The sequence below is a fragment of the Equus asinus genome, chromosome 10, assembly GCF_041296235.1.
Source record: "Equus asinus isolate D_3611 breed Donkey chromosome 10, EquAss-T2T_v2, whole genome shotgun sequence".
NCBI classification, from domain to species: domain Eukaryota; kingdom Metazoa; phylum Chordata; class Mammalia; order Perissodactyla; family Equidae; genus Equus; species Equus asinus.
Window position 1 is genome coordinate 77,930,532 of NC_091799.1, and position 17,335 is coordinate 77,947,866.

The 17,335-nt window shown below is 40.6% G+C and overlaps 1 protein-coding gene across 8 annotated transcripts in view; it reads right to left on the reverse strand.

The window, feature by feature from the left end:
• The window catches only part of OSMR (oncostatin M receptor), a 61,320-nt gene that overhangs the window by 39,429 nt on the left and 4,556 nt on the right, over window positions 1-17,335 (reverse strand). For 4 of the 8 annotated variants that reach the window (XR_011506498.1, XM_044779399.2, XM_044779397.2 and 1 more), the window contains exons 2-3: window positions 8,043-8,128; window positions 399-571 (exon numbers count right to left, since the gene is read on the reverse strand). Coding sequence is in view for 5 of the 8 variants with exons in the window: in XM_044779399.2 (XP_044635334.2) it covers window positions 399-571; window positions 8,043-8,115 (246 nt within the window). In the remaining 3 variants the exon portion in view is untranslated. Of the gene's footprint in view, window positions 1-398; window positions 572-7,899; window positions 8,129-17,335 lie in introns of all 8 variants that reach the window. The other 4 variants (XM_070519743.1, XM_014831204.3, XM_070519744.1 and 1 more) reach the window with 2 other exon arrangements.

A 17,335-nucleotide genomic window follows, 5' to 3' on the forward strand; every position in this document is an offset into this window, starting at 1 on the left:
GATCCTCTTAACTAAAAACACAGAAATGCAATTATTTAGGCAAACTGTTTTAAGTTGCCAAAATGTTTCCATATTGGGATTTTTTTTTTTTAAGATTTAATTTTTTTCCTTTTTCTCCCCAAAGCCCCCCCAGTACATAGTTGTATATTCTTCGCTGTGGGTCCTTCTAGTTGTGGCATATGGGATGCCGCCTCAGCGTGGCTCGATGAGCGGTGCCATGTCTGAGCCCAGGATTCGAACCGATGAAATACTGGGCAGCCTGCAGCAGAGCATGTTAACTTAACCACTCAGCCACGGGGCCAGCCCCCCATATTGGGATTTTTTTGATATTATAAAAGACAAATCATGGCATCGGAAAAGGATTTTTAAAATATTGAGTCAAAAAAAGAAATACTTACGACCCGGATGACATTGGATGTATTAATTCTACTGATCTCTATCTGAAAAACCATTTTCAATTCCTGATGATAAGCAAGACTGTGGACACGCCACTGTAAGTGCAAACACTGTTGTGCAGAATTGATGGAAACTTCCAGTGATTCAGGAGTCAACGGTAAAGGTTCAGACAAGACTGAAAGACCAAAACAAGATATGAAATACCATTTAAGAGGCATATGACTGAATAGTCACAGATAATTAAACTGTTCAATATCATCATTGTTTAGCTTTGGAAAATATTGCTCACGTGTGCATCTTAGAATCAGACACCTTAGAAAGCTGGAAGGAAATTTAGAAATCACTTGGCAGATAAAGAAATTAAGACCTAGATGAATGAAATGACTTGCTTAACAATACACAGAAAGTTAATAAATTGATAAGCAGTTAAATGAAACAAAAGGATACTTTATTGGACAATCTAACTGGTTTAGAAATTTACAGCAAGGCTGAGAAAAGAAAGAGGAGTTTTTGCTGTAAATTTCCTATTTCTGCAAATCAAAAATGAAAGTTTTCTTTTTGAGAGTCACTATTTCATAGTTTATTAAATAGCTATAAAGTGGGAGCATATCCAGTCTCGAGACATGATTGCTTATATTTCCAAGCATTAAAACTTAAAACACCTCTGGCAAGAATTCACTGAACTCCTTGGAGGAAACCAGCAACATACTAGGCACTTAGTGTGAAATAAAATAGTTGTGACAAGTTCCTAGCTTAAGGAAGGAACCTGGTTGGAGACACACAACAAACTCATATGAAGTAACGAGCGATTACGAGTTTAGTGCATTTAGTGGCGTGTGAGAGTCTGTAAATGAATAGTGATTCAAACACGAAACAGGTTCACCAAGGTCAGTGAGCTTAGGAAATGACCCAGAGGGAGGATGGGCCCGGAGTGAGTTAAGTCATTGTTAGCTCTTAGAGAAGAACAAAGCATCACTTTCCACTTCAGCGGAGGAAACGTCCAGACTCAAAAGGAATGTGTACTGTTGACTCAACTGGTTTCACTTGTTGGTTTGAGGGGGTCTAAAGTAAAGTGGGAAGGGTGCCAAGGTGTTGAAAAGATTAAAACTGTGTTGATAAAATCAGCTGGTGTCTGCTCGGCCGTGGTATAGCAGACATTGTCTCCGAAGCACTCATTTCTCTGGCTCTGTGGAGATTTCCCCTAGTGAGCTGAAACCCTCCAGCGCTTAGTTAAAAAGGCAAGAGAGTACCTGCTTTTGACAATAAAAACAGAAGCAATCTCCAATTCTGAAAAAATGTTTCAAAATTTCCATTCTATGCATGCTATTTTTCTCACAGGGAGGTAAAAATCCCAACACCACCAATATTGAGCACACACTAGCTACCAGGCTCTGTGCTAGCTGCTTTATATATATATCTTATCTCATGTGATACTGACTATAAACCTGTGAGATGGTGACTTTTTGTAGATAAGGAAACAAGCTCTGTGAGCTTAAACAACTTACAGAAAACTATATGGGATTTAAATATAGATCTCTTTAATACTAAGACCTCCCCTTTTCTGCACTGTCCCCCAGTGTTAAGACAGGAGCATCAGCATCTTGCCCAATCAAAGGTCATAGGGAACAGGACGTTTGGGAAGAACGCTGCATGGCTCCCATAATGTCCTGCCAAGCTCAGGGTATAGATGACAAGGATGGGGCTCTGGATGGAGCCAGACAATCCGAAAAGCATCCCTGGTAGATACAAGCCTGAAGTTCTTCATGTGATTGGCCCACATGGCAGACGGCTTCAGGATTCCAAATAAGATATTACCCTCAGAATTTAGAAGAAAATCCCAGAAAATTCATTCTGTGGAAGTGAGATTAACAAGAACATCCATAAAATACAAGATAATAGCCATCAATAGCTATCTTCCCCGAAAGTCACCCATCCTTGTGACAGCTTGTAAACGTGATGCTGGGGATGGTCAGGGTGCTAACTAAAATCTCAGTGTGGACTCCATGACCTCAGATTCGGTAACGGGTCCTTAGCTATGACACCAAAAGCATGAGCAACAAACAAAAAAATAGACAAACTGAACTTCATTAAAGTTAAAACCTTTTGTACACCAAAGAACATTATCACGAAACTGAAAAGACAACCCATGGAGTGGGAGAAAACATGTGCAAATCACTATAAATAAAGAACTCTTACAACTCAACAACAAAAAGACAAACTCAATTTTAAAAATATGCAAGTGACTTGAGTGGACATTTCTCCAAAGAAGATATAAAAATGGCCAAGAAGCACATGAAAATACGCTTAACATCATTAGTCATGAAGGAAATACAAATCAAAACCATGAAAATAACTACAATAAAAACATGGATGGAGGGGCCAGCCCTGTGGCCAAGTGGTTGAGTTTGTGTGCTCTGCTCCGGCGGCCCATGGTTTCGCCAGTTTGGATCCTGGGCTTGGACCTAGTACCACTCATCAGGCCATGCTGAGACCGTGTTCCATATAGCAGAGCCAGAAGGACCCACAACTAGAATATACAGCTATGTACTGGAGGGCTTTGGGGAGAAGAAGAAGGGAAAAAAAAAAAGAAGAAGATTGGCAACAGATGTTTGCTCAGGTGCCAATCTCTTAAAAAAAAAAAAAAAAGGAAGTAAGTGTTGGTGAGGATGTGGAGAAACTGAAACCCTTGTACACTGCTGGTGGGACTATAAAATGGCTTCAGTGCTATGGAAACCATTTTGAGAGATCCTCAAAAAGTTAAAATAATAACTACCATATGACCCAGGAATTCTATTCCTAGGAATATATTCCAAAGAATTGAAAGTAGGGACTCAAACAAATACTTATACACAAATCTTCGTAGCAGCACTAATCACAATAGCCAAAAGGTGGAAATAGCCCAAAAGTCCATCAAGGGATGAACAGATGAACAAACTGTGGTATAAACATATGACAGAACATCATTCGGCCATTAAAAGGAATGAAGCACTAATCCACGCTACAAATTGGGGGAACTTTGAAAACATTTTGCTAAGTGAAAGAAGCCAGATACAAATCACACTGAATGATTGCACTGATACGGAATATCCAGAATAGGTAGATCCAAAGAGAGAGAAAGCAGACTGGTGGTTGCCAGGGGCTGAGGGAGGGAGGAAAAGGGAGTAACTGCTTAATGGTTGCAGTTTCCTTTTGAGGGTAATAAAAATGTTTTGGAACTAGATAGGGGTGGTGGTTGCACAATATTGTGAATGTGCTAAATGTCACTGATTTGTTTACTTTAACCATAAAGTAGTCAATTTTATATTATGTGAATTTCACCTCAACAAAAAATGTTTTAAATATATATGATCATGACAAAAATGTTCAAACAATAAAGAAATTGAGTCCCCACCATCTTACTAATGCCACTCTTACTCCTTTGCCAAGTTTAAATCATAAGAGTTTTTCCTGACTTTCTCTAAACACTTAGACAAATATCAGACTTTGCACTCTATTTTATGTTTTTTTAAGTACAGATGTTATTTAAAAAGCTATAAAGGGAAATAAAACTAAAATGTTAACAGTCATTTTTTCTAGATGATGCGGTTGAGTGATTTTAATTTTCTTTTTTATACATTTCTATATTTCGTAAATGTTCTTCAGAAACACATTACTTTCAGAATCACATAATATCATTTAAAATAAATATCCTTTAAGATATCTGGTTTACCCCACTATAATCATACTTCAGGATGCATAATTTAGTCTTCTCAGTGGATTTGCACCAAAAGCCTTGGCCCCAGTTATATTTCCCACTGAAAATTAATAACTTGGCATTCTGATTCTTAGCGAGTTTGGGCAGAGTGAATCATTTATGAGACTCCATTCACTCAAAGGTAAATGAAGTAAGCTGGAACTCTTGAACCACCAAAGCCCAAAACATGGTGATCAGTTTATATCGTTATTTGGTTGAGATTTTATCTCCTTTGCGAATAAAATTTCTCAATTCTTTAGTTAAAGACAACAAATGCTATTCACCCTCCCCCTAAACCCATGTCAGCTTGATGAGTTTTCCAAGCCTAAGATGTAAGTGAACTAGAAGATGGCGTAGAAAGATGGAAAAGTAGATCCCTTACAGAATAGGGGTGAAATATTTTGATTAATTGTGGAGCCAAGAGTACCAGAGAAAGCGGGGTGCATGCAAAATCAGGCGGTCCTGCCCAGCCCTCAGTGCCTTCTGCCTCTACGGTAGACTGTTGACGTCAGTCTCACTCCAGATGCAGGTCTCCTGGATGACAGAGGTCGAGGCTTAGGCATCTTTGAATGGACTCTTGTCCCCAGCACTTGGCAAAACATCTCACCCACAGCAGACGTTCTCTGAACTTACAGAGATCCAGGATCTCTACGAGGTCTCAAGGGCCTGACAGGCAACTCCTCACTAGCCCCTCGGCTGTCCTTCCTGGCATTCTCTTCTCCCCGTGGCTGCTTTCCAAGCCTTCGAGCACTGATCACAGTGTGCTGAAATTGTCTGTTCTGTGACTGTGAGCTAAACAAGGGTGGGACTAAGCCTTACTCAGCTCAGTGAAACCAAGACCAATAACTCACCTGTCACAGTATAGACACTTAATCACTCAGTGACTGACTGCTGAATGAATGAGTCAACTACCAGTGTCAACTTTATCTCTGGAAATTCTAGAAAGCTTCCGCACGATCCTTTAGACAAAAGGGGAACTCTTTATATGACATACGCTATCAGCAAGTATGTGACCTTTGTATCTGGCTTCTTTCACCTCGCAAAATGTTTTCAAAGTTCCCCCAATTTGTAGCGTGGATCAGTTCGCTCCCTTACCTCCAGGTTTTTCGCTGTTAGTCAGGGTTCCACCAGGAACCAGGTATCAAGTGTCTCAGGCATTAGTGAGACATCAGTCAGAAATAATTTGGTCAAAAGCCATCTAGGACTTTCTTGGGAAATAGTGGGAAATGCCAAGGTAAAGTCAGAGAGATAAAGGGACCTCAGAGATTAAGTCCAATCCCATTATTTTTCAGATGAGGAAACTGAGGTTAAAAAAAGGGAAGCAGCTTTCCGAAGAACACACAACCGGACCAGGATCCAGGGCTCTTGGACCCCGGCCCAGCTCTCTATTTACAAGGCTGCACTGGAGCGTGGCCACAAGGGCCTGGGAATCAGACAGACCTGGATTTATGCACACTCACCTCCCGCTTTCCCCACCCAGTTTCTCTGTCTGCCCAACACTACTTATGGAAATAAACCAGGGTCCATTCATAAGATGGGACACCAGGTAGCCATTAAATATAATGTTATCTCTAGAAGAACAGTTAACAGCAACAGTAAAAACTCTTATCAAGGGTATTATGTCAAGCGAAATAAGCCAGATAGCGAAAGACAAACACTGCATGATTCCACTCATATGTGGAAGATAAACACACGGCCAAAGAGAAGTATTTAGTGGTTTCCAGGGGGAATGGGGGGGGGGGAGTGGGCACAAAGGGTGAAGGGGTGAATGGCTAACAAATAATGTACAACTGAAATTTCACAATGTTGTAAACTATTATAAGCTCAATAATAATACAAAAACCTCTCATCAGATGCTGTATTGTTTTAATAAATATATAGTAAAGTATACATACCTTACCTGTATATACTTTAATTTACCTATATGTGTATGCTTTAATACACATTTATAGTATAATATACTATACATTAATATATAATATAAAATATAGTATACTTTAAAATATATATATAGTATAATTTCCCAGTATATATACTTACACTATATATAATATATACACCTTATATAAAATATACTTTAATAAAGATATATAATTTATACTTCAAGCATATATAATTTACATACTTTAATAAGTATATATAGTATAAATACTTCTAGTATATACAGTATAATTTCACTTCTGTAAAAAAAAAAAAATCTACATCTCTATCTGTGTCTGTACATACATACACACAAGAGCCTGGAAGAAAATACATCCAAATGCTATAGTCATGATCTTGGGCTGATGGAGATGTGAGCCCAGGGCTAATCGGAAGTGAGCCCTGGCTGTCTCATTGATTGGTAGAAGCAACATCATCTGAAATGGAGTCTCAGATCTGAGCTGGGTTGGGAGATCCAGCGGGAGGCCCACTATTACGAGTGGAGGTTTAGTAGGTACTTGGTCAAATGCAGCAGAAATTGAGACAAGAAACTGAGACAAGAAATCCAAACAGTGCAGGTGACAACAAGGACAGGATTACTCAGCAAAGCAGGCATGCTTGACTGAGAAAGCTGGAAGCTGAAACAAGGATTGGTGGAGAGACAAACAGGTAAATGCATGTCTGATCTAAATAAAAGAAGCTGAAATGGGGAGCAGCAGAGCTTGCTCAGACAGCAGAGTGTCTTACGAGTAGAAGACACACAGCAAATAGTTGCTGGATCAGTAACAAGCCTTTACCAGGGAAATGAGCTGTTCCAAAAGCTTGGAGTCAAATGTTTGGGATTTTCTGGAGAGCCTGGGGTCGGGGCCTGTGTCTGTCTGGCAATCAGGAGCTTTGGCTGGGCCTAAACATTCTTATGGGAAAGACTGCCCACACAGCCCAGGGGTGTCATGCCTAGATTTTAGCAAATAAGAGAGAGACGTTTCAGTTCCAGATTATGGAAGAAACCAAGAATAAAACTCTGATTTTTAAGAAGCCATAAAAGTGGCATTTTCACATGTACCCTGGGCCAAAAAGGAACGAACCCAGACCTAAAGAACATCAAACAGAGAACTGAGCTGTTATGGAAACAAAATCTCCTTTTTATTCCAAACATCTTTTCATGGAATTTTAAGGGAAAACAAAAATTCTATGGACATTTCTTGCAAACGACATTTTCATGAATCCATGGACAGGAAGTGTGTGAGTAATTATTAAGAGCACATGCCTACACTCTCTAAGAAGAATAAGCAGAGAAAGGGAAAATGTAAAGCTTTGTAACATACAGGTGAAAGCCACAGAAACTTTATAAACCAACAGAAACTCTCTCAAGTCTAAGAACCAACCTTCAAACTGGTTCCCAAGTCATAAAGTATCCATAAACATTTTAGAGGTGTTGGATTCTTATTGACTTTATTTACAAAGTTGATTTATCTCAAAATCCTCACACTGGGGCAGTAGCTAAGTGTCAAATACTATTTCTTTATCCATAAACAGCATTTTGGCACTTAGCATATTCCTTGCAGTTAATAGCTTCTCAATGAGCATAACTGAGGGACATCCCAACTTGTTCTAACATGGCGGCCAACAGTGGTCTGGTGTAATCCATCTCTACCCAGCAAGGTGCAGAAGGAACTCCTCTGGGATGGCCAAGTTCAATAAACAGATCATGAAGTACTTTGGGATTAGTTCCCCTTGCAAGTACTCTTATGACCAGGGTATTGACCAGGAAATCAGGCCTAGGTTGCAGCTTATTAAAATGAGCCATCAAGATCAGGAAGGTTAAAACCAAGGTAACCATTGCTACTCACCAATTCCAGGTGATGGAATGAGCTACACATCAGCTCCAACTCATTTCCAAAGAAGAAAAGAATTGTGCAACTTTTCTCCAAAGCACCATTTACCTCATTTTTTTCTTTGTGATTTTTTTCTTTATGTTCTTCCCACTTCTTACCTTCACTCTGGCAAGTTCTCAAGGACAGCGACACCAAGAGTAATATTGTCTGAAAGAAGGCAAAGAGAGCCATAGGTTCTGGTTTTCTGAAAAAGATAAATCACAAAGAGAGGAAATTTTATTTAATTTTAGCTCTGAGCAGGTGCTTTGAACCAACTGTGGTATATAACAGCATTAAAGGCTCCTATTCTTATCTCCTTTCCATAGCCACACCTCTTGTCACGTGACTTTGGAGTCCCCTCCCAAGAAATAAGAAGAGTATATTTCATCACTCCAAGTGACTTGCTCTGGCCCATAAATGACACAGAAGTGATAGTGTGCCAGTTCGGAGCCTAGACCTCAAGAAAACCCGTTTATTTCTGTTTGTTCTTTTGTGTTTCCACCTTTGGCATGAAAAGAGCACTTCTGGGTTGCCCACTGCACACACAGTCACACAGGAGGAAAATGAGCAACACAGGAGGCAGAGCTGAGTCACCTCAGCTGCTCCAGCTGGGGCCAGCCTAGATCAGCCAGCGGCTGGCCACGCCCCAGCCATGAACAGCTGATCCCAGATGTAGGAGCAATAAACACCTACTGCTGTGGGCCACTGAGGCTTTGTGGCAATAGATAACTGATCCATCGTTTCCTCAAACCAAGCAAAGGTTGGTAAAGAAATGTAAAGCAGAGAAACACAAGGTAAATATGAAAAAACAGACTCTGATTAAAAGGAGAACAAATGCCAGTCTCAAAAGAGCTAAATTTCAATTAATTGCTTCTAGGGGAGTCATCTCCACTCTTCCCTGTCTCCCTCATTAAAATTTCACCTAGGAAAAATGAGCACACTCTACCGAAGGAGACGGGCAATGCTTCATTGTTCAAAATCATTTCTGGTTCTCCTTGACATAGACGAGAGCTATAAATTACAGGCCAACTTCACTGATTCATCAGGTCCTATGACCACGGGACCATGTGAGGGCACAAAGAATGAGCCTGGATGACCTCAAGAAGGCTAATAAGTTCTTAATTTAACAATAAACGTGTTAGTCAGGGGAAGCATTAAATTTCACTTTTCTACTTCAAATTCTGACTCATCACAAAGAGAAGCAATGAAACACTTCAAAGTCAATTTTTGCCTCTGTCTAGCTACCGGGACAGCATCAAAAGCTGGAAATTCAGTGAACCAGGTCACCCATTTTCACTATCCACACCCTCTATTTATCTTTTTAAAATAGTACTTTAAGAGTAAATGGAAACTACCACGAAGACAGTAAACCATCCCATTAAATTACTCGAGGGTGGTCAAACCTGCCCACAGGGGAGACCAATTGGAAGCAGAAGCAAAAGTCTGCAAATGACAGCTTTTGTTCATATTCCTTTAAGTATTGCTTTCTGCAACTTCTATTTTTGGCAAACCGGTCATTCATACTTCTCTAAAATCCCTACTTAGAACTTCACATTGGTTCCTAATACAACTAGATATCTAAGCCAGGGGGAAACTGATTCAAGAGAAAAGAGTTTCTGCTCAGAACCAAAGGGAAGGAAAGAAAATGCCATAGTGAAGTGTCTGACACTCACTATGCAGCTTAAATATCTTTCCAATCCCAGTCTGCGTGCACGATCCCACCTTCCTTAGATTGACATCACTCGAGGAATGCAAGGTGCCACCACTGTAAGGAAATCTCATCCCATCAATTTATTAATTTTTTGCTGAGGAAGATTTGCCCTGAGCTAACATCTGTTGCCAATCTTCCTCTTTTTTGTACGTGAGTCTCCACCACAGCATGGCAACTGATAAGTGGTATAGGTCCACTCCCGGGAAGCAAATTTGGACCGCCAAAGCAGAGCATGCCAAACTTAACCTCTGGGCCACGGGAGCTGGCCCTCCATAAATTCAAAAGCAGATGATGCAGGGGATGATATGCATGCTGCTTCATATTCTCCTGATGAAAGGGCCATTTAAAACATTTCCAAAAATTTAGAGTTCAAGTAAATCAAATATTTCACATGTCAGAAAAATTAAACAAGTCATGGGGACAGAGGAACTTAAAACTAAAAGTTCAAAGCCACCTACCAATTAAGGGTAACCAGAAATTAAAGAATAAAAGTTTTTATATAACAAAATTTAAAAATATGAGTATTTACAAAGGATGCATTTCTATGGTTTGGGTATCACGGGTAAGTCCTTGTGAATCACCAGAATGGTCTTGTCTGGAAGCCCTGCCCTTCCCCCACCATCTCACACACATCCAGGTATGAGTCTGAGGAGGTTAGCTGGGGCAGCCAGTCAGATTCACTGCTTTTATTTTCATCAGGTTTGACATGCATGGTTTTATGCATGCTGGGCAAGTAAGCAACCGTGACATGGCTCCTGCATACGAGCAAAGCGGTTATTATTTCCAGCGCTGTGACCGGACAACTGCCAGCGATCCTGACGTTTCAGGCCTGACCACCTCAGAACCACTTGCAGAAGGACTACGAGTCCTAGCTGTTGTCTGAAAACCTTCTGGTAAGTCAATAAAGTTCATCAACATGGAGAACGAGAGTCAGCAGCCACAAGAACATGCCAGAGACCCCGGTGGAGCCCCTTTCGGGATATGCCGCAGGAACAGTTCTCCTGACAGCACAGAGCCTGACACTGACAAAACACAGACACCAAGAGCTCTGAGCCAGCTGCTTCCAAGCCAGGAACTGACTGCACAACACAGGTGGTCCCCCCTCCACACCTCAGACACAAATCCTATTCTGAGAGCAGGCTGTTTCCTGGTGGGACCCTGACTAACAGTGAAAAACCTGGAGGTGAGGGAGTGAACTGTGCAAACATCTTGAGAGGGGAGAGTGCTTGGCACATTCAAGGAACAATGAGGACCCAGGTGTTGGAGCAAGCAAGGAGCTGAGTGACAGGACATGAAATCAGAGGGCGCGCAGAGAGGGAGAACAGATGGGGAAATATTTCCCAAACTTTGGCTTCTGCTCTGAGCAAGATGGAAGCCACTGGAGAACTTTAAGCGGAGGAGTTCATGGTCTAACTTACACTGAACAGGAAGGGCCCTGGAAGGAGAAGAGCCTGAAGGAGGCAAGAAGGGCAGGAGGGAGAGCAGTCAGGAGTTACAGCAATGGTCCAGGGGGGAGTGACACTGGCTTAGACCAGGGTGATGGCAGTGGGAGTGGTGAACAGGGGTGGAATTGGAGAGAGATTTTAAAGATAGAGCTGGCAGGACATGGAGATAGTGACAAAGTGAGACATCATGGATGGCTCCAAGAATTTGGGGCTGAGCCCCTGGAAGAATGGAATTAGCATTAATGGAGAAGCAGAACAGCTTTGGTGGGCTATGTCAAGGGCTTGATCTGCGACACGTTAAATATGAGATACTTATTTGATATCCAAATGGAGAGATTAAGTAGCTGGCTGGACACACAGTTTGGAGTTCGTGGGAGGGGTCCTGGCTGCCGGTATAAATTTCAGGCATCCTCGGTGCATACACACAGTATTTAAATCACGGCATGATCGCCAAGAGGAAGTAGGGACAGGAGAGAGATCCGAGCTTGGAGCTCTGGGGTGCTCCACACTCTATACTATGCCCCCTTATGCAGATCAAAATGAAAATTCAGGATTAGGCCAGGCTTTCCTGCATCATGTCAAAGGGAAGGGCTGTGTGTTTGGACGGGCTGGTGAGCTCCTTCAGCATCGACCAGCTGCTCCGTACCTCCGCCCCACCGGTGCTCAGGGCGCTCCAAGCCGGGGATTGGTTCTTCCCTGGCAGCTCTGCTTCTGATGTGGAAAAGGCCACTCAGCCCTCTCATTCATTCAACAGCCTTTCTCTCTCATCAGCTATCAGTGAGGCGCATTGCCACTTCCAATTTCCAGTAAGAAAAGGAAGTCAGGAATTTAGACAGGAAAAAGTACCTTCCTGCCTCATCCAAGGAGTACTTGGTCCTTTCCCAGATCTGTTCTTTATTTCTATTTTTCAGATCTCCAGCATTCCCACCTAGACCAGGAGCTGCTTAAGGATGGGTCTGGATCTTATTCCCCACTGTCTCAGTCCAAGAACATAGATGCGACCCAGTAGATAGCTGGTAAAGGAATAAAAACTTCTACCAATTTTCTCACATTCTCTCTTCTTTGCTTTCAATTTTATTTTAATTAAAATAGATTCCTTTTCAGGCCTTTCTACTTTTTCTGCTGCCAACTATTGCCTAATTCATAGTCTTTCGTTGGCATTCCTTCTCTGGGGGGAATAAAGGAAGGAAAGAAAAGAAAAACTACCCATTCATTTCAGAGAACTTCTCATTCAAATCTTGTCTGTTAGTGAAATGAGGATGCCTTTGAATGTCCCTCAGGATAAAATACTACATGTGTAATAAAACACAGCTTTTGAGGCGGGTATAAGTCTGCCCTTCTTCACCAGCAATTCGTGTTCTGTCATTACCGAAATATTTATTCCTGGGAAGTTTCCCCACCACAAATAATCCCCAGGAGAAGCAGCATGATCATCATTTGCTTCCCAAGAACGTGGGTGTGTTGCCAAACTCTTCCCGACTGGCTGGGTGCCATATGATGTCATATGCAAATCCTATTTTAAAGAAAGAAGCTCTTCATCCAGGACGTGTGCTGGGCTCCGCACCTTGTGAGAGAGCTCTGTGTTACAGCACAAAGCGTCGCATGCCACTTCTTGGAGGTTCCCCACATCCCTTGCATTTGGCTATCTCTATTTCCTTTTTGAGAGCAGTGCCATTTGTCTTTGGGAGCCCCTTTGAAAGGTTCGAGCACTTCTTCCCCTCCCTTTAAGCCCACCAGTTACGTTTTGTAAGGTCAATCCTGATTCATGGGACTGAAGTGGCTCATGGACACCTGATTTTCTTTTTTCAGCAATGTTCAGTTAAAAGTTCTTGGAACTTGTGACACCAGCTAGGATTAAACCTGAGTCTCTAGGTGGCAAGTGAAGCCAAAGAAAGGAATGGAAAACCTGGATCCAAGGAATATTCTGGACCCAAGGAATATGTAGGATTTAATATGCTAAAGGTGATATTTCAAATCATTTAAGAAAAGGTAGATTATTCCCCAAAATGATGCTGGAACAATAGCCCAGATATCTGTGGGAAAAGGAAGCTGTAAGAATTAAGTACATGGGCTCTGACATAAGGTTGCTTAGGGTCAAATCACTACTCTGTCACTTAATAACGTTATGACCACAGACAAATTACTTAACCCAGCTAGGCTTCATTTTCCTCTTCTGTAAAATAAGAATAAATAACCTACCTTGTAGGACTGGCCTGAGGATTAAATGAGACTATGAGAACATACACATAGTAAATCCAATTAATGTTAATTTTCTCATTATTGCTATTGCTTCATTCTCTTCAACAAAATAAATTCCAGAAGATCAAAGATATATATGCAAGAAATAGGACCATTAAAATTAAATGAACATTTAAAAAATTTTGGTGCTATAATTGGACCAACAAACTGAGAACAATAGTTTCAATACTTATGGCAAAGAGTCACTACCCCTAATATATAAAGAGCTCTTAGAAATCAATAACAAAAAGATAAGTAACCCTGTAGAAAAACTGGCAAAAACATGAATATGTAATGCACAAAAAAGAAGGAAATATCAATAGCCAAAAGAGAAAAAAGAAAAGCTGGACACTACCACTAATAATTAAATAAGTGCAAATTAAAACAGTAATTGTGTATGTCTCCATGTGGGTCTGTGGTGTTCGATTGGCAAAGGTCTTGAAACATAGCATTGGTAAGAGTTTGAAGAAACAGGCATTATTACTCACTGATGGTCAAAAAGTACAACTTTATCGAGGTCAATTTGACAATTCTATTAAAATTTTAGTACACATTACCTTTGATTCAGAAAAACTAGTTCTAGAATTTTGTTCTAGAAATAGTGTGTGTGTGTGAGAGAATGTTTGTGTATATGTACAAAAATATATTTTTTAAAGAATATTCATTACAGCATTGTTTATACTGAGGAAAAAAACCCAAAAGCAATCTAAATATATATCGAAAGAAAGCAGAGGGGCGAGCCCAGTGGCAGAGTGGTTAAGTTCACGCACTCTGCCTTGGTGGCCCAGGGTTCACAGGTTTGGATCCTGGGCATTGACCTAGCACCGCTCATCAAGCCACACTGTGGTGGCATCCCACATAAAATACAGGAAGACTGTTACAGATGTTTGCTCAGCAACAATCTTCCTTACACACACACAAGAAAGTAGAAAATTTAATTATGGTGCATTTCTACAAAGAAATACTATGAAACTGTTAAAAAGAATGAAATAGAGTCAAGTGCCAACATGGAAGAATGTCCAAACAACGTTGAATGGAAAAGCAAGTTTCAGAATAGTATTGCAGAAAACCACGTCTGGAAGAGAAGTGTGGCAACCTTGCAGCTGTGCCTCTCAGAGCTCCCTTCAAAAGAACCTCCTGAGGGAGCATGGGTCACTGACAGCTTCCACTGCTGCACCTTCAGATTGGCTGCACATTCCCATCCAAGCCCACAGTCCCTCCAGGCTGCTCACAGCCAATGACCAGGGCAAGACTTCTCCAGCCAGCATGGGACTCCTCTAATGGGCAACCTTTGATCAGTCTCCCCATCCTTGGCTGACAAATTCTCAGAACTGCACTGCGGCTGGGAGCTCTTCCTTCCCAACCTTCCTACTTCCCTGTTCCCTTTCACAGGTGTCAGACCTGCAGTGGGTTTGGAGGCTGTCTCTGCCTACTTTTGCTCCCTTTTGCCTTTATCCTTCACAAGTGCTTTCTCCCGAAAATCTCTTGCACATGTGTTTCTGCCTGCCTATCTTCTATTTAAAGGATCCAAACTGGTCCAAAAAGACAGAGCCAACTACTAACAGTTATACATTTACAGCAGGGATGGGGTAAGGGAGGTGGGCAGGATGAGAGAAATTATGTTTAACTCTCAAGTTACGTAATTCTGCAACAGAAAGCATTCTTTACGCGTGCGTGTGTGTTTTACAGATACTGGGTTTGGTCTTGCATAAATACTGGTAATTCCATCATCTCCACACTTGAACCATATACCCCAACAGGGTTAAACTAGTTGAAAGCCTACAGCTGTCAAACAGACCTGAAAAGGGGTTGGCAGTTTTTAGATACTGGATCAGTCTATGAGGGTGTCACGTATTTCTGTAGAAAAAATGTGATCTCTGAGGTCCTGAGACACTGTAGACACTTTAATGATGCATTTCCAAATACAGACAGCAACCAAAGTTCCAGGTAGAAAAACATAGTGCCATCCCCTTTTAACACCCAGGTACATTAAAGAATGTGAAGTTAACTTGCTCAAAGTCCCCCGTTAGGAAGACAGGGAATAGAGAGAGGTGACCAAGACACAACATGATGAGTGAAAATTGACTCACATAAGAGCAGAGTTCTATTGATTTCATCTTCTCAAGACTTGGCACATACTGTGGCACCTCATTCCATGTTTTCCAAGAGTTCTCTTTATTTTACATTTTCCAAGTGTTGCATATGTCTTACATTTTTCTGTTTGCTAAGACATTTGTAAGTGTGGCTTTTCTTTCAGTTGACTCTACATTTCATACTCAGACTGGATATATTTTATGTGGCCATCTTCATCTTCATTCCACAGTTTTAAGCAATCCAGATAGTTAACTGCCTCAATGATTTCAGATCTAAGAATGTAATTTGGTATTATATTTAATGCTCTCACTAACCTTCTTTCCTTTAAAAAGAAAAAGAGGAAAAGAAGGAAGGGAGGAAGGAAGGAAACAACGCGACTGTAATTTAGTTCTTTAGCAGATAATATTAAAAGAAAGCAATTTACAAGTCCTGTCAATCACATGTATCCTCTTAGGCAATACTATCACTACCAGCATAATTTTAAATACGCGTGAAAGACTATATATTTTTGTCTCCTGGGATACTATCGATACATAATGGAAAAAATTTACTGGTTCCTTCTATGATGAGGCATTCTGCAAAGCCCATAGGAGGATATGAAGGTGAGGATGAGAACGATCCCAGCTTGCATGTGCTGGATGCTAACTCTCTGCAGGCGCCTTGCTAAGTGACTTACGTGCATTTATTAATTGAATCCTCACAACAGCCCTATGAAAGAGACTCTATTATCGTTCTCATACACAGATGAGGAAATTCAGGGTAAGAAAGGTTAAAAGTAACTTTGACATAGGTGGACATAGTTAATCTAGAACTTGAAACCAGGTGAATCGCTCCCCAAAGGGCAGCATTTTACCACATTACACTGCCCCCTCCACGCTGGGGGCTCATGCTAGAACACACAGGAAGGCATAAAAAATTATTAACAATGATAAACTCCAAAAAATCTTAAGAAAAACTTCAACAGGGTTTTATTAAACTTGACAAGCTATTTGTAAAGTTTATATAAAAGAGAAAATGTACAAGAATCATCTCTAAAATTTTTTTTGAAAAAAGTATGAATATATACTACTAGATGTGAAAACATAGTATAAAGCTGTAGCATTTAACACAAGGTGGTACTAGCGTAAAAAAAGACAAAAAAGATAAATGAAACAATAGAATCCTGAAACAGACTATGATATAAATAGGAATTTATTTGACTATAAAAACAGAATTTCAAATGAGTTGGAAAAAAAGATGGATGATTAAATAAATGGTGTTGGGTTAATTGCCTAAAACTTCAGAAAAAAATTAAGTTACATCCTTACGTTTCACCTTATATAAAAATCTGGTATTTTAAAGAGCTAAATATAAAAACCAAAATAATGAAAGTATTAGAAGAAAATAAGATAATTTTCAAAATAACTTTTAGGTGAAAAAAGACCTTCTTAAACTAGACAAAGCACAGAAATCATGAGACTGCAGATCTGATTACATAAACACTTAAAACTTCTGTGCAGCAAAAGATAGTTTGAAACAAAAGTATTATGAATGGATAAGCAAAAGGTGGTATATTCCTACAGCGGAATATTATGCAGTCTTAAAAAGGAAGAAAATTCTGACACCTGCTACAACATGGATGAGGCTGGAGGACGTTTTGCTAAGTGAAATAAGCCATCTGCAAAAGGACAAACAGTGTATGATTCCTCCATTTGTAAGGTACCTGGAAGAGTTAATTCATAGAGCCAGAGAGTAGAAGGGTGGGGGCCGGGGGCGGGGGAGAGGTGGAAAGGAGGTGGTTACCATTTAACGGGTACAGAGTTTCAATTTTGCAAGATGAAAGGAGTTTTGGAGACAGATGGTGGTGATGGCTGCACAATAATATGAATGTACTTAATAACACTGAGCTGTATACTTAAAAATGGCTAAAATGGTAAATTTTATA